This window comes from Centruroides sculpturatus, unplaced genomic scaffold (genome assembly GCF_000671375.1).
Source record: "Centruroides sculpturatus isolate CEXI.00-Female unplaced genomic scaffold, Cexi_2.0 scaffold443, whole genome shotgun sequence".
NCBI classification, from domain to species: domain Eukaryota; kingdom Metazoa; phylum Arthropoda; class Arachnida; order Scorpiones; family Buthidae; genus Centruroides; species Centruroides sculpturatus.
In genome coordinates this window covers 402,440-429,175 of record NW_019384892.1, presented here as the reverse complement: position 1 = coordinate 429,175, position 26,736 = coordinate 402,440, and the positions used below count along the sequence as shown (strand labels likewise).

The following is a 26,736-nucleotide window of genomic DNA, read 5'->3' as shown; positions in this document are numbered from 1 at the left end:
ATACGTGAGCCGTTCACAGCCCGGCACACGTATTTGTAAAAAATAAGTGACTCGTACAACATGGAATTCATATAAAACGGAATAATCAAGTGTTATAGGGGGTCGACTGTACAGTAAGTCTCCGTTTAACGCGTGGGATGCGTTCCTAGATGACAAAGCGCTAAACGAACAGCGTTAATTAAACGAGATCATTTTAACATAGAGAAAATAGGGAAAGGAGAACACGCGACCACTCTTGCTCACTGAGAGAGATCTAAAACCACAAAAAAAAATGTTCTTTAGGGTATCCAGCAATTACTAACATTTGCATATAAAATTAATGAAGGAAAAAATTATGAAAGATGACGTTCTCGAATAAGGATGCAAAAGCTGAAAGGGTTGTCCACTCGGCCATTAGTGGGCCGATCCATATGTTCAGACCAAATCGGCGCAGATGTCTTGAATGGATGAAGCCGGTATAATTATAGATGTCTGTTATGATAGTTGAATTTTTCGTCTTGTCCATATAGATGATATGGATCAAGAATTGGGATTCCTGCACATCGACAGAACTAACGGCGAAAGATGTAATTGGCAGCCATAGACGCCTGTATTCGCTGTAGATAGTAATCTCAGCGAGTACAGGACGGAAGATGTAGTCATGCACTATATGCCAAACTGATGCCTGTTTCACAGGCATCAGTTTGGCATATACCGGTACATGGCTACAACTTCTGTCATTCAGTTTGGCATTGGCATATAATGCATTTTAGTACAATTGGCATATAGTGCATTTTAGTACAATTCTTCAGTTTGGCATATAGTGCATATAGTACAATTCTTCAGTTTGGCATTCTTCAGTTTGGCATATAGTGCATATAGTACAATTCTTCAGTTTGGCATATAGTGCATATAGTACAATTCTTCAGTTTGGCATATAGTGCATATAGTACAATTCTTGTGGCATACAATGATTACTTTTGGAAGGGTCGTCTTCTACCATTCTCATTGTCTGTTCTTTCAGCGTATGGATAGACACCCGTCTCAGAATGCCTTTAAGTCGGCGCCTTGAACAGCTTTGCTGCCAGGGCTTGACGGCACAGGAAAGCCTCCATGTGCAGTCGGTGTGCCTCTTCTGAATTTCCGTTGGCCTTCTGATAGCAGAAGTACAGTACATATTAGTTAGCTTTTCGAAAAAATAGATCCGATTCATATTGAGTAGCACTTTATTCACAAATGCTGTAGCCTACGTCACAGATAGAGCAGCTGATTTGCATGTGTTACCATGTGTACCAGTTTCAATTGCGTGGTTGGACGTATTACATTTTACGTACGGATAGATGTGTTCGTACGTTGTTTGATGGTATTAGCGAGGTTGACACCGAAGTTTTAAACGCGAAAACGTGTACGTCGGACGTTCGGCGCCACTTTCCTGTAAGCCTAGAAGTTTGACAATGGTGTTTGGAATGTCGAGCATGATTCCACTGATTATCCAAACACCATTGTCAAACTTCTAGGCTTACAGGAAAGCGGCGCTGAACGTCCGACGTACACGTTTTCGCGTTTAAAACTTCGGCCTCAACTTCTATTTTTGCTGACTAATATCTCGAAAACGCGTGGTATTACGACCCCTATTGTTTATACAGTTTGTCTCATTTTGTGTGTGGGAATTCAATGCTGAAGTTCGTACAACTGTCTTGGAATAACTTGTAGTTTACAGTACATTACGTGTAATAATGTATAAACTAATATTTTCTTATATTTTATGTAATTTTTACAATGACGATTTTTAATATAACTGAACAGTCTAAATATGTGCTACATTTATTAGTTTATTATTAAAACAGATTTATTTAAAATTTCAAAAATTAATATTATATGATTAATATTAGAATATATTCCGCTAGATGTCCTTTTCCTTCGATAATCCATAAACGTGCAGTATGTTCTTTTGAGGTAGAGTGTAGAACAGCTGCTCATTCAAGTATATAGCTGAGGTATTGTTAAATATGTTATATTAAAACTATAAAAAAAAATACTTTAATTTTAATATTAGACACTAGCCACTGTAATTAATACACCTTTAACAGTGAGTAAGAATAGAGAAACTTAATGTTTTTGGTGTGGTTTATAGGCCATCTTCCATCTTTAGAAGTAAATGAACATAAAAGGAATTAGATTGTCTGTTCATGTTAACTCACTCAAAAATGTTGAATTTCTCCATCCTTACCTGATATTAAATAGGTACAAGTGCAACTCTGAATGAGCAGTTGGGTCCTTATCAAAACTGTAGACCATACCCATAGGATTAAAAATCAAAGGAACTGATGGTCTATGTGTGATATAGCCCTCTGAAATCAACCTATCTGGAATTTTGAAGACACTCAAAAATGGGATAAAATTAAAGTGAAAAAATTCAGAACTATATCTCAAAACAAAATCAGTTATATATATTTACTTATGGTGCAGTTTTTTTATATTTCTTTTAAAAAAATCTTTTTAAAAAATAAAAAACTTTAAGGGGTAATACCACTGCTGTTTTCTATCTATAACCTGATTTTATCAGACAAAAAAACTACTAAGGTTTACAATTGTTAGTCTTTATTACACAATACATTTCGGGTGCAAAATTTTGTTTCACTTGCACCTAAGTTTTTAATTTTTTAAGATTTTTTAAAATTTATTTTTTTAAAAGAAAGACAAAATCAGCTGTTTTCCACTTTACTAGAGATGGCTAAAAGCTCATAAAACATGAGAAATGCCATTGCACTGACTATTTTCAGGGCATAATTGGAGTCATGCTGCATGGTCCATTAAGCCTATTGTATATTTAACTGCAGCCTGGATCCATTGCTATATCTTGCAAAGGGTCACATGTAGACCATTGGTTTCATTGACTTTTTACTCCTGTAGGCATAGTCTATAGCTCTTTTAAAATCCCAACTATCTCATTCAGTATCATTAAGTGTGTATTAGTTACTTCATTGAGTGAATTATTTTAGTAATTTAATTTTTTATAGTAATATTTGCTATCTTCATAATTTGATTAACATTCATATTTATAATTCATAACCAAGAATTGCTGAAAAGTTAGCAATAAGCATTCATATATATAGATTAAAATTAATGCTAATTGATTAACTTGTGATTCTGTCATGCCATTTTAATTCTGAATATGGACATAAGATAGATGTGGGAAACCTTTTTTAATATGAAGACCACATCCTCGCAGAAGGAATTCATAAGGCTTTATGATGCACTGCAGGTTGCATATTAGTGTATATGTTACTGTAAAAGAATGAAATTAGAGAATGTCGATATTCTCCAGTGAATGTTGACACATACAAAATATGTTGGTGAAAGTCCGAATATTTGGTTATATTATTATACATTCGAACAATCGCTGGTGTATGTCGACAAACACAGATAAGCTTTGGTGGAGGTCGAAACGACACCCGAGAAGCCAATGTCGATATAGAGGTGACAGTCTGTCGCCAAATCATTTGTGGGTAGCCGAAGTTAGGACAAGGTCTTTTGATCCCGTGAGATGGGGATCGATTTGTCAGGTCGAGTGGCAGAGGATGAGAGGGGTCGTCGGTAAGGCGTCGCCGATATCCGAATAAAGGACACCATTAACAGATCAGTTCGTAATCACGTAATAACGTAATCAGTTTGTAATTTGTAAAGAAAAGTTACTTTCCATAGATGAGATTTCTTCTCAAGAAATATTGCTGAGAGAAGCAGCTGCAGCTAATTCGAAAAGTGGAGGACAAGGCTATACACACTGTCATTGCAAAAAGAAGTGTTCCACGAATAAATGCAGTTGTAAAACCAAGAGACTCTTGTGCAATTCAAAGTGCCATAACGGTTTAAGTTGTTGCAATAAATAAGATTGTATAATGTTAATCACATAATTTATGTGTAAGTTTATTATTGTATTATTTTCTTTAATGATTAAGAATGTACTGTTCGTTTTAGGTTCAACAGTTTATTTAAATGTGCTGTTACTTAAGCTTTCTCCTATTTTCACATATTAAAATGTTGCATTTTTATCTTAAAGTGATAAAAATATTTTTATTCAACATTCACCATCAGTTCATGCTGAATGTCGACATTTGCCGGTGTAAGTGAGAAATAATGATATTTAGCAAATATTTCGTACATACATGAAACGGCTGTGTGAATGCTGACATTCACTAGAGAATGTTGACATTTGCCAGATATCAGTCATTCACAGTAACATATATATTTAATAAACATGCACCAATAATATATTTAAATTGTACTTAGATAAATGTTTTTATTGGAAACAAGAATGGAAAACTTTTTCATAACTAGTAAGTTTAATTTTTCTGTTATGAATTTTATCATTTTAGTAGAAATTCTGCTGTCAATCATGATGGAATATTTTTAATGACAAAGTAAATATTGAAGAATTGAGAATAGTTTCAAGTTGAGCTTGACTTTGTGATGCTGTTTCTGCAGCTCTTGACAAAGCCATTGTTACTTGATGTTGCTTAAGTAATACTTCACGGCTTTCAGGGGTTCTCAGTTGTTACTTTAGATCTAGAATTTACCTGATCAATTTTACTCTTACACTTTCCCCTAGGCATTTTATTTTGACAAAATAGCAAATTTTTTTAATTTTATGTTGATGTAACAAAGATGAATTGTAGGTATGTACTGTACATTAATTAGATGAGCAAATAATACTTTCTAATAACGGGCTTGTTAGATTGTTACTTCCTATAATGTAGCAACTTGTATATTGTACTGGATCTACTGTACATGATTTCTGTACCACTCTGACCTGCAATATCTTTGTATAAGGAGTTCAAATGTTGATTGAACTGAACTATGGTACACCTGGAGCTAGTAAGGGTGATTATTGATCCTAAATTGATAATAGAACATCATGTGGTCATTATGAAAAGATATTTTTCAAAAAATTTGTTATAGAAGTGACATGATGTGACTGTCATTTTTAAAATTTTAAATTTAATGAAGTAATTTTAAATACACCATTTGCCAATATTTAAAAATGCAACTTAAGGGTAATTTCCTTGTCAAGCATGAACATCATGTGGTCACTGACATCACTGCAACATAAGGGTGATTTTTGATCCAAAATCGATAAAACATTTATTCTATAGCTAATATTTCCAAGAAATAAGTAGCCTATACAGTCAAACCCCCTATAACGCGGGTTCATATAATGCGGATTCGTATATCGTGGCGAAAAAATTGCGACTGTATTCATATAAAGACGCTAAAAGAGACTCGTAAAATGCGGTAAAACGTCATTGCCGACTCATGTCGCAACAGGATTAGTCAAATCTGGACCAATAGTGGATGAGCAGCCAAACTACTTGCACACTAAGGAGAGTTTAAGCGCATAAGTTGAGTTTACTATATTCTTTACAGTATATAAATTTGATACTGTAAGTCTAATACAGAACTGTAATTTTATACATTTCTTATTCAACAGCCATAAAAATTATTCTATTAATGATGTCTCCAAAGTTCAATGAATTTTTCGCATAAAAATAACTTATCAGAAAATGCGCCCGCCGTTTGGTGCACTGCTCCGCGATGAAAACAAGCTTAAGCAATGGCATGGTTGAACGGTGCACACTCGGTAAGTAATCCTACAATTTTTTGTTTATAGCATAGTTTATACGGATTATTCCCAAAAAATTATACGTGTTTTGGAAATATTGAGTCAAATTAGTCTAGAATCGAATAATTTTATGGAAGAAAACCTTTCAAACAGCCATAGTCCGTAAACTGCACACGTGCCAGGCTGTGATTGGCTCATGTATTTAAGGATTCCTATAACGCAAAATTCTTATAAAGTGGAATGTATCTACCACGTTATAGGGGGTTGACTGTACTTTCTGACAGAACATAAAATGAATATAACCAAAATTTCATTTGAATTGAACAATGTTAAAAACTCGTTGACCTTTGGTTTAGTCTTCCTGAACTGGAGGACTAAACCAAAGGTCAATGGGTTTTCAACATGCATGAACAACAACCTGTACGGTCTTGCCCTTAAGCTGGATCAAATCAGCTGTAGCGCTCGTTTATTAGATGTCAGCATGTGTCTCAATAGGGCCAGGTAGAAATGAGCATTTATTACAAACTGGGATACGTACCACTGTTCATCTCAGCAAACTTGTCTGTCCCCTTTTTGTATAAAATTGCTGCATTCCATGCACTAACCAGATGGGCCTTCACTCATCACACCAATAGGCACGACACTGCTGGGCTACAACATATAGAAGATATAGTGGTTGAACATGGCTACAAAAGAGACATGGTACATAGTTTAGCCTGTGCCTATGCCAACCTACTTGCCACACACAATGTTTCCAACACCCAGTCAACTTCTAACAGATACCAACAATGCATCACTAGCTCCAGGTGTACCATAGTTTAGTTCAATCAACATTTGAACTCCTTATACAAAGATATTGCAGTCAGAGTGGTACAGAAATCGCATACAGTAGATCCAGTACAATATACAAGTTGCTACACAATGCAAAAGATAAAATGGATCAAAGCATATCCCCAGGAGTGTACTCTATACCTGTAAGGGATAATAGATTCAAAGATTCCAAAATTCATTTATTTAACTCTGTTCTTGAAATTAAACGATAGACAAACACCACTAAGAATTTCACAAACATAGTTAAATAAATGAAAGTCAAGACCTGATATGGAAAGCTTAGGAGCAGGAGGCCTCAATTAACTATATATATAAATCTGCAATTTGAAAACTTTCACCCAATTAATTAAACTATATAAATTTTTACTATATTGCTTTTATGTGTTTTAGTTTATGGAAATTAAATTTTATATGGTGCAATTTATGTAATTTATAAATCTTTTAGTTTCCTTAAATGAAAAAAAATAAAAAAATCATATAATTATATCATTTTTATTAGTTTTAATTTCTGTGTTATTTTGTTTTCACATTGATACTTCAGATACTATTTAGTAATAGTTTGGACTTGACTTAAGTGTTTAAGTTTAAATAAAATAGATACTTATTTTATTATTAATTTATAAAACTGTAACTATGTTATATTAACAATCCACAAAACCTTTTTATAACATTATTTACATCTCGGGCATCATCGTTCCAACGGTCAAGAAGAGACACCATTTAGTCATCACCTGAAGACCTCAGTGGAGGTCGAAAACGTTCATGAAGTTTGTTACGGAGACAACACTGTTATAAAAAGGTTTTGTGGATTATTATTACTCAACGCAGTGTTAAGATTAGAATTCGTTTTGTATGTTGTATTAAAAATTTATTTGCTTATTCAAGTACTCAGCTTAGTACTGGACATTATAGAAATATATGCCCAAATTTTTAATATTTGTTTTTTACTGCCAATTTTTCATGCAGAATTACCTCTACCACATCTTTAATTTAGACTTTGATTTAGATTTTGTACAAATTTCATTGCAAAAAATTTTTAAAAAGACAAAGCAACGTTCAAATGTTCAAAATTCATATTATAGCTTAATGGGCCATGCAAATTTGAATTGGGGGCCCCAGTGTTGACTTCAGACATTTTTTTTTTTCAGGAGAATTTTGGGGAATCCCGTGGTTTTCTTGTTTGTGTTTTAATGCAATCTCTAGAAAAAGTTCTATGCTATACCTATGCTGTATCACACTGGGAATTTGGGGACCTCATAAAATATAGCACTAAATTTAAATTTTGACATTCTTGGTATAGTAATGAATTTATAAAAGATTGGTTTGGTTCCATAGGATAATGCACCACTGTCAAAATGCATTATTTCATTACTTTATTGACGGAATTAAAAGATAAAACATTCATAGAATTCCAAATACTTTCAAACATTTTGATTTATCATCAGAAACAACTTACAAGAAACATTAACATGACAAAATATTTGAGTAAGTTTTCATGAAATTCACATTCTAAAATTTCCCCTAATGATGAACCAGAGGGTTTGCAAGTATTTGTATTTTGTAAACATTTACATTTTATTTCCCAATAAAACAATGAAATACTGTAAATTATTTTATGCATATAGGCCTACTTTAATTTTGCAAACAAAAAACTGACTTGTGGAACTTATCTACAGAAGAAAACAATATGACCGTACCTTGGGATTTAATTTCATATTTAATATAGAAAACAGCATGCTACAAAATATAGTATCTGGAATGGCAAGCATTCATGTCTATAGTAGTGTTTAACAAACACTATGAATTTTATTCCCTTTTAGCATTCATGGGAAAATCAATTGAATTAACTGTTATTTTTTGTCCTTCTAAAGATAAAACTAAGGCATTATTTGTGGCTGAAAAATACTATATACAACACAGTAACACTATAAAACATGTATAAATATTAATAAACAATGCTTTTTGCCCACGACTATAAATTAGGCAGAATTAGATAACCTAAATAGAGTATAACAATTTGCTTGGTGTGATAAGCCCTGCAAATTGTTATACCCTGTTTAGGTTATCTAATTCTGTCTAATGTATAAATATTTTCAATAAAAATAATTTAGAACTTAATACTCATTTAGTGTGCTGTACATAAATATGATGTTTTTATCTTTTATTTAAGTTATAATCTCCAAGAATGTTTTAACTGACAATGCACATTGTTTAACATTTCAGCCTACCCATTTCATAATACAGTAGTTTGCTTTACCACTGCATTTTAGATATTTGTTTACTTTGAAGTCATTTCTCAGCTATTATTAAAGAGGCTTACAGAAAAAAGAATTAACAGAATTCTGATTTTCTGTTGTATGCCTATTATGCACATTTATGTATTCTGGTTGTTTTTGTAATTTTGTATATGTTAATTATGTTCTGTGTTCATTTGTAAGGAACAGTTTTAAAACAATGTTCTTTGCTATTTTTATTCCATTTGCCAAATAGTAGTGCTCTGTTCTCTGTGAATGAAGAGCCAATATCATTCACATTATAGAAAATAAACCTTTTCTATAATTCTGATAGACAGTTGTGTGGTTAATTTTAAAACATTATTTGGTGTCTAGTGTTTTTACATTTTATAAAAGATAGTTTGAAAAAGAATGTGGATTATATGTTGATTTTAAACTACAGTAACAAACTCATGCATATAGATAAATTGGTACTCCCTTGGGTGTGGGGTATACAATGGGATGAGTTATGCAAAGGTTTTATTTTTGTTCTAACAGTTTTCTAAGGGATATATGTTAGTTTGGATTTTACACACAAAAATGGTAATTTTTAATTTAAAGATTTTATTGAATGATAATATTTGATCTTATTCTAATTTAATTATATTAATATGAACTGATATTTTTAGCAGATCAAACATGGATATACCTGGGCTTGATGACATACTTCATAGTTTAACACACTTACATGATAATTACAAATGGACTTTATCATTTGCAGGTATGTTAATACTAATATTGTGTTTTATGCTATAATGATTTGTAAATATTTTTGAAATTGTATATTACTTTTTAACAATATTTTTAGAATTAACTTTTACTTTATGTATTTTTTCCATGTATAATACACACCTATGTTTTTTGGTTCAAATTTTCAGAAAAAAATCTTTTGTCTTAATTTTTTAATTAAAATTTTTATTTGTTTATATTTAGATACTTGTTTTTTGTATTATAAAATAATTTTGGCATTTATTTTTTAACATATTATTATGGCACAAGAAATTTTATGTAATAAATAATTACAAAACATAAGAACAAAGATACAAAAAATTTTATGCAGAGGTAACAAATTTATGATGTTTTCACATCATAGAAGGCCAAGAACTCTTCATTATTGTCAATATCAATATCAGAAGTATCATCATCATCATTAATTTCTACATTATTGGTGTCTTCTGAAGAGTCATTTCCCTTATCCCATTAAATTTCATCATCCTCAGTTCCATTCATCATTGAAATCATTAAAAATGTGGCATCAGCAATGCTGTATTTTTTTAAAATGATTTCACAATCACCTCCTTGACACAATATTAGGATACAATCACAAGTTTTGGCAATGGATGCTTTCTTGATTTTGCCTGTAGGTATTGAATCACTACCAGTTGACTGCATCCACGATATCCATTTTTTCTTCATTAGAGCCTTAAAGGGCTTGATTACTGATACATCAAGAAGTTCAGTTGGCTGGTTAGCCCAGTGTTCTGCAATCTTTTTCTATTTGCAGCACACCCATGACTCAACATGGCACACCAAAATGTTATTCCCCTCAAAAACGTATGATATGATACTATTAATAGAATTACGTAATGCCACTAACCTATTATTATCATTATTAAAAGACATCAACACCTGTGAGCAAATTTATTTTACATATAATTTCTGAGAATACATAAAAATGCATATCTTGTAATAAAGAATATACAATCATCATCTTATTTCATCAGTGCTGTGGCAGAGAATGAAATACAAGCTTAAGAAATGCAAAAACTGTGATAAAAATATATAAATAAAACTTGAAATTAACAGAATATGTAAAAGTTCATGTCACATCTTTTACCATGTGACGGCACACCGGTTGCAGAACACTGGATTACCCACCTGGATTCACAGCAAGTTGGGTTTTTGAGTCTGCTATGATTGCTTTTGCACTTTGTGTAACATGGACTTTGAAGTGATCAAAAACAAGCATATCTGTTTTAAATAAAAAACTTAATACAAGTACATGGCTGGCATTATTCACATTTAATAAATATAAAAAATATAAATTCGACTTTACGAAGATAAAACTGCATTTTGTCTTTCTTTTTTGCCATGCACATCATCAGCATCCTTAAATAATTCACAAAACTTCGGAGATGACCTTTCTTTTGAGGCCACTGCCTCCGCAAAAGAATGTAAAACAGGTAAAGTTCATCTTGATTCTGCTACTTTGGAGGTTATTATTTTCACATTGCATTCTTTTGTCTTGGCATTTGAAGAAGCTTTTCCTCCTATTGTCTCCACAGTCTGATGACACACATTGTGGGAGTAGATCCAAAGTGTCTCTTGGCAGCTCTATTGCCATGCCCTTCAGTATATTTAATAACTGTCACTTAAAACTTGCAGTGTACAAAAACTCTATTGACAATAACTCTCCAATACTGGAATAGAATAAACATATAACATACCAATACCACAAACTTGAAAATTAAGAAATATTTACTACCATTTTCATCTGAATACAGAAAACTATTCTACACTTAGCACTGGGGTGAAATCTACACTACACTGTCCAGAACCTGTAACCGGTGCGCTACACGTATACACTGTATATCACTGTTGACAAACATTTTCGAGCAATCTCTTTGCTCTTCTTCAGGTCAAGTGGAATTCCCTGGACAGAGTGTATTCTATTTGTTGGGATCGAGTGTCAATTCTGAAGGAGTGGGTCCTTTCTGACACACACGGTCGTGTGGTGGGGGAGGAAGTGACGGGTTCGCATCCAACAGTGATTGCCAGGCCAGAGAGAGAGTCAGCTCTTCCTTCCGGTTAACGCACGTGGTTAGCCAACCAGCATTGTAGATAGCCGTGGCCTCCAGCCACCTGAGATGCTCTTGGTGGGGTGTGTTGATGATAACAGTAGCTTTTTCGAATCATGCTTCGACTTCGGGATCCGACGCATATGTGGCCAAGGCTGTGGTGAGTCTCCCGTGTCGAATATCCACCTGATGCTTGAACACCTACCTACAGGTGTTCAAGCACCAGGCGGATATTCGATAACCTACCTACCTACAATAACGACACCTACCTACAGGTGTTCAATATCGGGTTTAGCAATGTTTGTATATATTACGCCTTGCCGGGGCTTGCGATGGCCGGTTGAGTGCCTTGTAGAACGTAGGGCGTGGGCACTGAATGTGTTCCCAGCCGGTGTTGTAATAACCATCGATGGTTACATGGTTAGCTTCTATACGCTGGAAGAGGAGATCGGACTGGAGGTCCGGAGAGCGTAACTGGCAACACATCTGCACGGTAAGCAGGAGTTGTGGGTTTGAGTCCCGCTCCAGGCCAATTTTTTTCTCCCAGTGGTTCTAAATTATTTAAATTAATTTATTTATTTATAATTATTAAAGTTAATAAGAGATGGCGCATAACGCTTACCTCTAGAGCCAAATTGGTTACGTAATTCATTTAATAACTAGCCTTATACTAGCCCGATAGATTTTCGGCATTCGGTTGGTGTGTAGCTATATTATATATTGGGTTTAGCGATGTTTGTAAATTTTATTGTGTATAAAAATTAGATTTTCACTGTTGTTTGCTTTATGGAAAGAAATAAATCACTTATTCCACAGTACAACATAATAATATATTTAAATGAAGGGAAGAGTAATATTTTGTCAGGCAATATAATTAAACTTCCACTCACATAAATAACCTTTGCATTAATTATTTTAAAACTCACCTTGATTTGAAAGAATGTTTTGCTGCAGCTTTCCAGTTTATTACAGATCCAGCTGATATACATGACAAACTATAGAAAAATAGTCACATTTTGGCATGGGTAACTGGTTTCATGTCTAACACACTACCTAAAATAAAATGACATTGGATGCCAAAATTAAATGTAAAAGGCACAAAAATGTTTTACTGCATAGATTTCAATTGCCACTGAATGCAGAACAGCAGCATTTTGACACATGACTTCAAGGAATGCTGATTTGCTTATGGAATTAGTCACTTTGAAATAAAATAAGTTAGTGATATGTGACACACTGGAATAAAGCATGAATTTTACAGTGAATGTTTTGTAGGTATTTGAGTGACTTTGGTTATAAAATGTTACTAATGATATAGTAGTCATCATGAAAAGTGTGTAGCTTCTCTTACCTGATTTTTTTCCGAAAATGTTTGCCATTTTGGAAAGAATTTCTTCAAAGTAATGTCAACAACAAATAAAAGAAAACTTTGACTTTAGTAATATATCTTGAAGATTTAATGTAAATGGCCAAAAATGTTTGTTGTTTAATCTATATTTTTATTTTGCCTTTTTTTAAAATATATTTACTTCTTAAAAAAGCAATTATATTGTTACAATTCTAAGCTGCAATTTTTTTAAATTTAAAATATATGATTGCCACCTCAAATTAGTAGTGGCTTGTTCTGTACATCATACTTTTCCTTTAGCAATAGAGTTGTGCTGGTCATCTATTAACTGCTTTCAGGGGAAATTTTGAATTGAAATAACATGACCTGGTTTGCATTGGGCGTTTGTATATAGTTAATTGGGGCCTCCTGCCCCTAAGGTTTCTATATCTGGTTTCTTCTTTCATCTATCTAACTCTGTTCTCGAGATTTAGGAAAGACGGATGGATGAATGACAGTGGGAATTCATAGGTGTACAATTTTTTCAAATTGCAGCCCAATGAAATTAAAAATTTCTAAAAAATATAAAATAACCTTCTGATATATAAATCCCAAATGTTTTTGGATCATTAGATCTGTGCTCTGGAGGTTAACACTTACTTTTTTTTTTTTTTTCTATCAGTAGGTTGTAATAAAATAAATTTGACCCTAGAGGAAGGCACTAGGTGCCATCTTGTATTAAATTTAGTTGTTATAATTTAATTAAATAATTTTAGATTAAACTGTAAGACAAGAATCGGCCCAGAGTGGGACTCAAACCTGCAACTACCACTTACCATATGGATGCATTGTCATTTACGCTATCTGGACCTCTGGTTCTTGGCCTGATTCCTCCCTCTAGGGTCAAAATTATTATAGCTGTTATTTAGCCTGATCTCATATGGCAGTTGTAGTAGATTTATAGTATTTTAAAATGTTAAATACTGAAATAAGCATTTTTTTGAAATGTAGCTTAAGAACACAATACTACTTTGGATACTACACTTGCATTAAATAACCATACCACAAAAATCCTTAAAATGCAGTGATACTTTTTAATATGTTCAATACTTTTTGTGCGTGTTAAAAATATGTTCCATTCATTTCAAATGAAAACTGCCATTCAATCACTATTTTTTATCCTGAAGAAGGATGATAAAAATGACTGAAACGTTAGATTAAAAAGTATTGCTGCATTTTAAGATTTTTTTGTGGTGTAAGAATACAATATTGTAAATATTCTTATTACATATATAATGTTGCATAAAAGGCTTAAAGTAAATAATATATAACATCAAGCTGTTAATAAATGTGCTTATTAATTTTTTAACTGCAGATAGAAGGGTTGCAGATTGGCCTTTAATGAGCTCACCCTTGCCAACCATAATTCTTATCATCCTTTACCTATTAACAATTCATTGGGGACCTCAGTTAATGTCTAATAAAGAACCTTTTCAACTTAAGTGGACTCTTGTGATCTATAATCTTACTGTCATGCTTTTGAACTTGTATATTGGGGTTGAGGTATGGATATGTGCTGTTTATTTGCATGCCTTCACCAAACTACTAAACTAAACGTATTGATTAAATTGCATGTCTGAAGCAGTTTGAATTTTTTTTTAATCAGATATTGGTAGTACATTGAAAATTCAGATTTCTAAGAACTTCATTTCATCTTTATATTTTAATATTTAAGTTATATCATTGTGCCTTGAAACGTCAATACAACTGGTCCTGCCAGCTGGTTGATTATTCTGACAATCCATATGAAGTCAGGGTAAGATAATGTCATTAAACATAATGTCATGGTATACATACAATCAGTTACTAATGTAATATTTTGATTTAGATTGCAAAGGCTTTATGGTGGTACTATTTCTCAAAACTAGTTGAATTTCTTGATACTATATTCTTCATTCTACGGAAGAAGAGTAATCAACTCACATTTCTTCATGTTTATCATCATTCAACAATGTTTGGATTATGGTGGATTGGAGTGAAATGGGTACCTGGTGGATCAGGTAAAAAAAATTTTTTTAATTAAAAATAATAAACTTTTATTATGCGATTTTTCTTTGATCATGCACTGTTGAACTAAAGTTAAATTTTCTCAAAATAATTATTACAGAAAAAAGTTTTTATGAATGAAAAATGATCTTTTTAAATAAATTTGTAATAAACTTTATTTTTGGAGATTACATATCAATATTTTTTATTTTAATTCTCCAATGAATATAAATGGTATCAAATTCATTAGAGAGATTTTTTTTTAAATTTTAAATATCTAAGAATTAAATAAAGCAAAGAAAAACTATAGTATATTATCACTGATTTTGATCAAACTTAGTGAGGATATAGTGCATCCCCAACGACTGACATGTGCCAAGCAGTAAGGTACTTATGTCAGTTGTTGGGGATAATAACTTTAAAAATACCAAGAATAAAGTGTAAATTATAGTTTTAATTTTTTAAAAAATATCACATTGATACTGACATTTGAAACCCCAGCTTGATTTGAACGTACTCCATATAGCCACTAATCACACTATAAATAATAGATATTCTAAAGGTTTTCAGTGATTTGTGCAATTTTCAACTTAAATTTTTAAATTTGAGTAGGGCACCTTACTGCTTGACACATGTTAGTTGATGGGGATGCAGTATATCCTCACAGAGTTTGATCAGAATCTGTGGCCCCCAATGTCATGCCATCCTCTCTTTAGACAAAGTTTAATGGTAGGTCAGGAATACAAAAACAAACCATTTTTTCCTAGGAACATACTCCTGTGATTAAAAAGTATTGGGAATGGTTCAATAAAATGCAAGATTTGAATTTATTCACCAAAATTTATTTTGTTCCCTTCAAAGTTCAGTCAACCCCCTTATAACGTGGTAGATACATTCCACTTTATAACAATTTCGTGTTGTAGGAATCCTTAAATACGTGAGCCAATCACAACCCGGCATGTGTGCAGTTTACGGACTATGGCTGTTTGAAAGGTTTTCTTCCATGAAATTAATCGATTCTAGACTAATTTGACTCAACATTTCCAAAACACGTATAATTTTTAGGAATAATCGTATAAACTATGCTATAAACAAAAAATTGTAGGATTACTTACTGAGTGTACATCGTTCGACGACGCCGTTGCTTAAGCTTGTTTTTGTCGCAGAGCAGTGCACCAAGTGGCGGGTGCATTTTCTGATAAGTTATTTTTATGCGACAAATTCGTTGAACTTTGGAGACATCATTAATAGAAATAATTTTTATGGCCGTTGAATAAGAAATGTTTTTTTCACAAAAAATGTATAAAATTACAGTACTGTATTAGGCTTACAGTACCTAATTTATATATTATAAAGACGATAGTAAACTCAACTTACACGCCTAAACTCTCCATAACGTGTCAGTAGTTAAGCTGCTCGTCCACTATTGGTCCAGATTTGACCAATCCTGTAGCAACATAAGTCGGTGATGACGTTTTACCGCATTTTACGAGTCTCTTTTAGCGTCTTTATACGAATACGGTCGCAATTTTTTCGCCGCAATATACAAACCTGCATTATATGAACTCGCATTATAGGGGAGTCTACTGTAATTCTCTGCCACCATAATGCACTTATGCCAACATTTTTCCCAATCCTCAGAACATGCTTTAAAGTTGTTTTCATTAAACCCTTTTGGGACTCTAAGTGATTTTTGTTTTATGGCATCAATCAACTCAAAATGATGATCATGAAGTGTACATTTTTGTTGTGGAATCAGGAAGAAGTTGCTTAGTACCATATTATGTGAATTATATTATGTGAATATGGAGCTTGTGGAACCATATTTGTTGAGTTTTTAGTCAAAAATTCACAAACAGATGAGCATTGTGAGTAGATCCATTATTGTGGTGCAAAATCTATGAGTTTTCTTGACACAATCAGGTTGTTTTCTACAGATTGCTTTATGCAAATGATGCAAAACACTCAAATAATAATCTTTGTTGACAACTTGGTCAGTTGAAAGGAATTCATGATGTGCATACCATGACATTTGTAGAAAACAATCAACAAAATCTTGATTTTTGATTACTTTGATATGGTCTTTTCAGTCTCTTTTCACCTTTTGAGCATTGTTCTCTTAATTGTCGAGCTGCTTTGGTGTTTAAAGCATAGATCTATGTTTTGCCACCCATAGTGGTGTATTTTAAGAATGATTTGCCATGAGAAAGCATTTCCTAACCCAGTTGAACATGTTTTTGTAAAAAATTCAACATTTTCAAGACAACTCAAGAAGTGATGTGCTCCAAGTCCAAACAATCTTTTAATTTAAAATTGCTTGACAAGATACAAATGATACTGGAATATATATATATTATATTCAATAATGTTCCTAATTGTTAAATGTGTTGTTCATCAGTTGAAGTGGATGGTCTATCAGCGCATAATTCACTTTTGACACATTTTCTGATTCCCTCAGCATCTTGTACCACTCAAACTCTTGTTTTTCATAGACTATCATCACCAAAGACTTTTTACATTTCCAATTTTTAGTAGCAGTAATTCCATTGTGAAAACAAAATTTAATGCATGTTTTTTGCTCAGTTACACTTGACATTTTGAAAAATTGCCAAGACAGAAATTTTTACATACAAGACAAGTATTTACTTGCAAACAAAAGCAGACAATGACATATAGTCTGTGATAATAAAAGATAAAATGACAATAAAAGTTGTATCAAATGACAACAGCACCCTGTTGTGTGTGTGCAGTTTAAATGAATCATTCCTGATACTTTTAGGTCACAATAGTATAATCAAAAATGTTAACAAGCTTGTAGTAAACAAGGATTTGTGAAGGAAAATGGGAACAAATTATTTACATTAAACTAATATTACAGGTATAAATTGCTTGTATAATACTTATTTATATGCAAAATTATTATTCTTTAATATGTTAATTAACATTTAACAGAATGTGCTCAACAAACAATTAGACAATTATAACACACCTTTTTTGTTGTCAAGATAGTTTTATTTATTTAAAACTAATGTTTCCAACTTCTTTAGGTCATCTTCAAGTTGAAATAGATTGGAACATCTGCATTCCATAAAATGGAATACATACATTTAAATTCAAAAAATTGATAACAGAATAAAAACAAGAAAATAACATAAGAATAACTTATAAAAATATANAACAACAAAAATAATAATAGACAAAAAAAAAAAAAATTTTAATAATTATGATTTAGCAAACTTTACAAGAAATTAAAAATTAATAATTAAGACAAAATTAAAGAAAACTTTTCAAGCAATAGTTGTCTTCAGTCAACCAATAAATGTAGTAAGAGTTAATTAATATAATTAGACAATTATAACACACCTTTTTCATTCTCGAAATAGTTTTATTTATTTAAAACTATTGTTTCCAACCTCTTCTATAGGTCATCTTCAAGTTGAAATAGATTGGAACATTTGCATTCCATAAGATGGAACACATACATTTAAATTCAAAAAATTGATAACAAAATAAAAACAAGAAAATAACATAAGAATAACTTATAAAAATATACATATATGAAATAAAATAAAAAACAAACTCAGATATATTAATAAACATAATGATCCAGTAATATTACCTTGAACATTAAAATAAATTATTAAGGTATAATTGACATAACGTGCAACTATAAACTAATGTATCAATATAAATTATGAGTTCATCGCAAACTTTTTGACCATAAACTTCAAAGCCGATTGTATGCCTCCTGCTTTCCTTGCATTTATGCATTCCTCTTCCAGTTTGCTCTTGTATATTTAAATCTTTTCAGCGATCCTTGCTAATGTTGGGGAGTGCAAGGGTTTGACAATGTCCACTTCATCCCATTTTACTATCGAGCCTTGGGTTTGCGCCATCTGTGAAAGTATTGTTATGTTGGAATCTTTTCTGATGTTATATTTGTGTCCTTTGAATCTTACACCCAAATTCCGTGTTGTGACGCTGATATATTCTTTCTTGATTCCTAGCTGTACATTTTCTTAAGGAATCTTGTACACCCCTGCTTTTTCTTCTTTCTTGATATTATCTTTGTCATTTCTTAAAATTTTATATAGGTTTGGAGCTCTTTTCAGAATCATTCTTGACTCCTTGTGGTCTGCAAGTTCTTTCATAATGTCTTTTATACTTCTGTTATATGTAAACTTTATGATTTTACTGGGTTCATGGTCTTGAAGCTCTTTTGTGCACATCTCGTATCTTCTAGCTATTCCTGTTATTGTGCCTGTTTTGTATCCTAGGGCTTCGGTTACTTGTACAATTCTGTCGATTTCCTTCGCTCTGTCCACAACACTGTCACAATATAGAAAGGCCCTTCTGATTAGAGCCCAGAACGTTGCCAGTTTATAACGATACAAATCATTTGATTGCAAGGGGATGTAAAGCAGGCTATCCATTGGTATGATGTAAACACTGGTAGATAAATGACCTTTCTTAAACTGGATGTTAATGTCCAAAAAATGTACCGTTAAAGAACTTTTCTGTTCCATTCTTAATTTTAGGCCATTGTTGTTACCATTGATCCCATCAACAAATTCATTTATCTTATGGTTATTCTTCCATAAGATAAAGATATTTTCCACATATCTTTTAAAGTATACAATATCTTTTCTGAAATCATAAGGAACTCTTTTCTCCAGTTTTCTAATGACCAACTCACATACTATTCCTGAGATTGGACTTCCCATTGGAACTCCCTTTTTTTGTCTGTATGTCTGGCCATTAAAGCTAAAGCAAGATTCGTAGCAAATCAGGTTAGCCAGCTCTACTACCTCGTTGTTGTAACGAATCAATTTGGGGATTTTGTTGAACATGAATTCCAATAGTGCTTCCATCCAAAATTTTATTTTTATGGAAGGATACAAGTTCTCATAATCCAATACCGTTCCTACTTCCTCTTCCATCAATGCACAGCCCACTTTACATTCCCTCACAATCAAATGATTCGTATCGTTATAAACTGGCAGCGTTCTGGGCTCTAATCAGAAGGGCCTTTCTATATTGTGACAGCGTTGTGGACAGAGCGAAGGAAATTGACAGAATTGTACAAGTAACCGAAGCCCTAGGATACAAAACAGGCACAATAACAGGAATAGCTAGAAGATACGAGATGTGCACAAAAGAGCTTCAAGACCATGAACCCAGTAAAATCATAAAGTTTACATATAACAGAAGTACAAAAGACATTATGAAAGAACTTGCAGACCACAAGGAGTCAAGAATGATTCTGAAAAGAGCTCCAAACCTATATAAAATTTTAAGAAATGACAAAGATAATATCAAGAAAGAAGAAAAAGCAGGGGTGTACAAGATTCCTTAAGAAAATGTACAGCTAGGAATCAAGAAAGAATATATCAGCGTCACAACACGGAATTTGGGTGTAAGATTCAAAGGACACAAATATAACATCAGAAAAGATTCCAACATAACAATACTTTCACAGATGGCTCAAACCCAAGGCTCGATAGTAAAATGGGATGAAGTGGACATTGTCAAACCCTTGCACTCCCCAACATTAGCAAGGATCGCTGAAAAGATTTAAATATACAAGAGCAAACTGGAAGAGGAATGCATAAATGCAAGGAAAGCAGGAGGCATACAATCGGCTTTGAAGTTTATGGTCAAAAAGTTTGCGATGAACTCATAATTTATATTGATACATTAGTTTATAGTTGCACGTTATGTCAATTATACCTTAATAATTTATTTTAATGTTCAAGGTAATATTACTGGATCATTATGTTTATTAATATATCTGAGTTTGTTTTTTATTTTATTTCATATATGTATATTTTTATAAGTTATTCTTATGTTATTTTCTTGTTTTTATTTTGTTATCAATTTTTTGAATTTAAATGTATGTGTTCCATCTTATGGAATGCAAATGTTCCAATCTATTTCAACTTGAAGATGACCTATAGAAGAGGTTGGAAACAATAGTTTTAAATAAATAAAACTATTTCGAGAATGAAAAAGGTGTGTTATAATTGTCTAATTATATTAATTAACTCTTACTACATTTATTGGTTGACTGAAGACAACTATTGCTTGAAAAGTTTTCTTTAATTTTGTCTTAATTATTAATTTTTAATTTCTTGTAAAGTTTGCTAAATCATAATTATTAAAATTTTTTTTTTTTTTGTCTATTATTATTTTTGTTGTTAAACAATCATAAAATATTTATAGCTGCTCCTGGTGCTATGGCTAATTCATTTGTTCATGTTGTCATGTATTTATATTATGGACTTTCTGCTTTTGGACCTTCAGTTCAAAAGTACTTATGGTGGAAAAAATATTTGACTGTTCTTCAACTTGTAAGTTACTTCATCTATTATTAAAATTATTTATTTTAATAAAGTTTGCTGTATCTATGATTTCCTATAACATATGTTGTAAATTTAATGATTAAAGTTTTAAACATTATAAGAATTTGTTTGAAAAAATTAAATGATTACATTACAAATTTTTAACTTAGTCAAATTTTAAATTACCTATACAAATACAGTACATTAATATATTATTTATTACATATTTTATAAAGATATTATTATACAATGATTGTTTTTTATTCCTTCAAATAGATTATCAGATTTGTTTTTCTTCAGCAAGAATCAATTATCTGCTTAGGCTATACAAAGAGTTTTACAAGAAAAATTGATGGAATCGTATAGATGGATTGTATAGATATACAATTCCATCAATTTTTCTTGAACATTTTTGAAATGTCAATAAATTTCAGAAATCAATTTTTTCTGTTTTTATTGGTTGAAGTGAATCATTATATCATAGGTATTTTCTGTGGCATTGTTAGAATTAAACTTAGCTACTAAACAAATCAATAGATATGGTGAAGCTATTGTGCTTTCTATAGAAGGGAGCAAACAGCTATAGAATTATATAGAAAAGGTTAAGAGGGCAGGAATTTACCATAGGTATAGGAGACATGATTTTAAAATAATGAATTGTCAAGAAAAACATGAGGATTAAAAAAACCAGTAAATATAAATGAAAATTTAATTATTTTACACCTAAAAGTATAAACAAAATATAAAATTGCAACATTTAACAAATATTTTGCTTCTGTTTTTTCATCCGTCGTTCACTCCAGTTGACAGTCCGCAATTTCACAAGTATGGAGACGCCTTTTCTTTTGAGGCTACTGCCTCCACAATAAAATGCAAATATGGTAAAAACATCATCTGGTGCTAACACCACTTTCCTAAAAAATACGTGTTTAAGTAAATATAAAATATATAAATCATGGCTGATGGTATTACATTTAATTATTTTACACTTAAAATAAATGAAAATTATTACATGTTATTGCAAATGCCATTAAAAAATAAAGATTCTTGCTAGCAAAGATGAGAAAAGGGAAATAGCTAGACAAACTGGAGTAGCATTAGGAACAATTAACAACATTATCTATAAAGATTTAGACATGAATACCAGAAGAAAGCAGTCTGTTCACTGATTAAGACCATAACACATTAAAAATTAAAAGAAAACTTGCCACAAGCTATATGAGAAATTTTTAGCTGACCAAACATCAGAATTTGCAGTAATAATGGATAAAGCATGGATGTATTTAAAAAATTATAATGGAAAAAGAAAAATTTGTTACATTAAATGAGATGAAAACATGCCATTGGATCAAAAAACATGCAGAGAACTTTCCTGGTGGTAGCTGCTTTGAGTGGCAGAGGAACATTGCCATTAATTAGAGATTCTTGCTAAATTGAAGATATATGCAGAATACTATATTCAGCATTGTTTGGAATCAATTTTTGCATATTTGGAGGAAAATTTGTATCCTAGAGAAATGAACAAAAATTTTTTCCAATAAAGCATCATTGCAACACTGCTTAAAAAAACACTTGACTATTTACTCAAAATATGTTGGATTCAGGCATTTCTAGATAAACAAGACATATCAGTCAGTCTCCAGATGCTTTATTACTTGATTTTTACTTTCCTGGCTGTTTTGTATACATAACAAGGGAAGTATTGAAATCATGTCAGATTTGATCCTCCAAGTTTTTGCAAATCATGTTTTGAGACCTCCTGAATCCAAAAAAGTAAAAAAAAAAGGCAAAAAAATTCCATATGTATGTGTTGATGTCTATTTCACTTAATATCTCAGGATGGGGTGAAGATTAAGAAATAAAATTTGGCATGATGGCTTGTATAAAGGGGATTAATGCTATTGAATTTTGATAGTGACTGGTCAAGAGGGTGGGGGGAGAGAGGAGAGTCATATATCTGGAGAGGGGTAGGACTTAATGAAGATTTTATTCATTATTAACATTTACACATTTTTATAAAAGTCATTCCTATCCTTAAACTTTTTACCATTTTATAATAATGAAAAATGTAGAAAATTTTTTTTATAACAAAATCTAATAACAGATGGTGCCACACACAACTTTATTTTTTGTTTAATAATATAAAGGTTTCTTTTTAATAAAAACTCTTAACAGCCAGGAAAGTTACACAACTCTCATTGTTAGATTTTTTGCTTTTGATTTTCTAAAACAGTTTTTTTTTTAAATTCAAAGCTAATGTTTGTGGAAAGCTCTTAAACAAGAGTGGGATAAAAATTACAGTCAGTGTGATTCACTAGTGTAAAATAAAACATGTTTATAAAACATATAATCTGACTATATATATTTATTTTGTCTTTTCAAAATTACATATCAAAAAAGATCCTAAAATAACAAGAAATGTATTTCCATTCTAGTAGTTTGAAAACTCCTGTAATGCAGCAGCTTTTGAATTTTATAGTTTAAATTTAATTTAAAATTTTTTTATTAATTTATAAGTACTTTTGAGCTTAAATGGTATTTTAGTGATTCATGGATATATCTAGAATGTATTAGTCCAGTGTAGTACATTATATAATTTTATAATGTATATTTTAAAATACAATTTTTTAAATTTTAATAGAACTAGTAAGAGAGAATTATTTTAATAAAAAATTATAATTGGAGAAAAAGCAACTTATCTTAGGACTTTTTTAACTTTGAGAAGCATTAAACAATTAGTTTGAAAATAATAGTAATAATAGCTGGTTAGCTCAGGGATATCTCTTTGGGAAGACAGGATTAGGTCATAAATACTAAAAACTACAGAAAACACATCCTCAAAGATACAACACTCACAAATGACACATGCAGAAAATGTCACATCATGCCAGAAACTATACAGCATGTCACTTTTGGTTGCAAGCTGTTGGCACAGACAGATTATTTATACAGACATAATCAAGTAGCTAATATAATACACCAAGAGCTTGCAAACAAGCACAAATCATTAGACATCCACGAACCATACTACAAATACATTCCACAGACAGTATTGGAAAATAACACACACAAAATGACAGTCATAATCACAGATAAAACAATTTACCACAACAGACCAGACATCACACTCATTGACAAACACAATAAAATCACATGCATTACAGACATATCTATTCCAAACACTCACCACACCATGTATAAAACATATGCACTAAAAAAAATCAGCAAGTACATAGAACTTGCCCAGGAAATAAGGCATCTGTGGAGGATGGAAAGGGTGCTTATTGTACCTGCCATTCTCTCCTCTCCAGGTGTCATACCACATACACTACACAAAAGCCTGGAAACATTACAGTTGAATAAAAAAACATATACATCACAATACAGAAGGCCACTATATTGAATACATGTCATATTGTTAGGAAATTCCTGAATACAGACACACATACTGACATACTTATTTAATTTTTGGTTTGTTTTGGTTGCTATGCCTTGACTTTGGTCCAGCATAATACACAGCAACCAGTGTCAACCGAGTATAACCCACAATACCCAACATAATAGTAATAGTAATAATATGGTATTTTTGTAAAATATAGTGTAAGTGATAATATAACCTCATACAGTCAATAGTAAATGAGATAGAAATGATGAGAAGCAAACCAGGTTATTTACAAAACTTTATATACAAAACCTTATTTTAACCTTACATATATTATTAAAAAATTTATAAATCATATCTTTAAAGTGAAATGTACAGGTAATGGTTAATGAAATGGCTAGTAGTAGTAATATAGCCCAATATAATTTGGCTTTAGGCTAATGAAGTGTTTTTGACATCATCTCATAATCATTTAATGTTCATTATTTATTCATATCTTAGAATTTTATTAATTATGAATGAACTTTGTAATTTTAAGATTTTTAACGACTGATATTTAATTTTTAGATTCAGTTTATTGCAGCTGTAACTATGGGTATTAATGCAATTGCTACAGGATGTCGCTTCACTTTGTGGATGCAATATGCTCTAGTAGCCTATTCATTTTCATTTATACTTCTTTTTGGAAACTTTTATTGGAACTCTTATGTTAAAAAGGTATGTGCCTTTTTATTTTAATATCTATTTTATACTTAATTGAGATAATAAAATTATTTTTAATGTTTAGAATAAAAGGAAACAATTATCTACAGAAGAACATATTCCTAATGGAATAATAAAATCAAATAGTAGTCATTTCCATAGGAAATACATTTCCAGCCAAGGATCACTATATGCTGCGAGGAGAAAAGTAGACAAAGTCAGATCTTAAAATGCATCGGATTAACTAAAATTATTATAATTTTTTCTTTTAAATTTACTTAATTTATTAATCTTATTATTGATTTTAATTGTCATGATACTATAAATCAAAAAGTACTTAATAATAATAATAATAATAATAATAATACAGTAATAATAATAATAATAATGGATTGTATTGTAAAAATATATAACAACATTGTTTTTCTGAATTGAATCAATTTCCATAATTTTATTTTGTGACCAAATAGACTATTAAATAATATACAGTACATTAAATGTATTTGAGTGTTAAAACTTTTACAAAATACATGAAATGAAATTACAATCTCATATTTTAAGTAAAATTCTTATTTAATGTTAATAAGGATTTTTTTTAAAATGATACTTAAATGAATAAATTAATGTTGGATACACTTAGAAACAATTATTTGTTCTTTGATATCAGTCACACAACTAAAATTGAGATAAGAAATTTGCACCAATATTATTCCATAAATTAGATTTTTTTGTATAATAATTATTATTTTATTAACATTCATATCATATTAAATTTATGATGTAATGGCATTTCCTGCTGCATTACACTTTATTCATTTGTAATATTTACATGGATGAAATTTTGACTTTTAATATACAGTATATAAACTGCAAAATTGTAAACCCTTCTACATTTATTTTTTTTACCTGATCTGTTATTTAAATTCTTGTTTTGAATATAATTGAATTCTGACAAAAATTAGTTTACATTATTTTATGGCAAATACAACAAGTTAAATATCTTTCTTTTATAAAAATATATCTTCATTTATAACATTATCAAGCTAGAACATTAATGATTTTCATAATTATCTAGAATATTGAACAAATTTGACAAGAAATTTGAAATGCTTTCTAAAATTAAATTTTTTCTTTTTTATCAAAAGATTTAAGAAACATATTAATACGTTTACAGAATATTTGATAACACTATAAGATTTATTTATAAAAGAAGAGAGTGAGTGAGTACTTTCAACTTACACATTTAAAAATATCTTCAGTGATTCTTTAAACAATAAAAAATAACTTTTTAGTCTGTTTAAAGTCTAATTGAAGATGCTTATAATGTATAATAAATGAAAGTATAATATAGTTTTTAAATAAATCTTTTTAAGTTATGGTATTTAAATGTTTTTAATTTACTTTTTGAAATTTAATTTTATAATAAAGGATGAATTT

General features: G+C 31.0%; 1 protein-coding gene across 4 annotated transcripts; it reads left to right on the top strand.

Moving 5' to 3' along the window:
• Positions 1-1,871: 1,871 nt before the first annotated feature.
• On the top strand, positions 1,872-25,754 carry LOC111631295 (elongation of very long chain fatty acids protein 4-like). Of its 4 annotated transcripts, none has more exons than XM_023375516.1 (8): positions 1,872-1,976; positions 9,336-9,424; positions 14,204-14,391; positions 14,564-14,644; positions 14,717-14,888; positions 21,097-21,224; positions 25,165-25,314; positions 25,385-25,754. In XM_023375516.1, exons 2-8 carry the CDS (start codon positions 9,343-9,345, stop codon positions 25,526-25,528), a joined length of 945 nt encoding a protein of 314 aa, XP_023231284.1. In that variant the 5' UTR covers positions 1,872-1,976; positions 9,336-9,342; the 3' UTR covers positions 25,529-25,754. The 4 variants fall into 4 exon arrangements, with proteins under 4 accessions (XP_023231284.1, XP_023231286.1, XP_023231283.1 ...); XM_023375515.1 differs by having other exon boundaries at positions 1,888-1,976; positions 9,333-9,424; XM_023375518.1 differs by lacking the exon at positions 14,204-14,391.
• Positions 25,755-26,736: the final 982 nt, after the last annotated feature.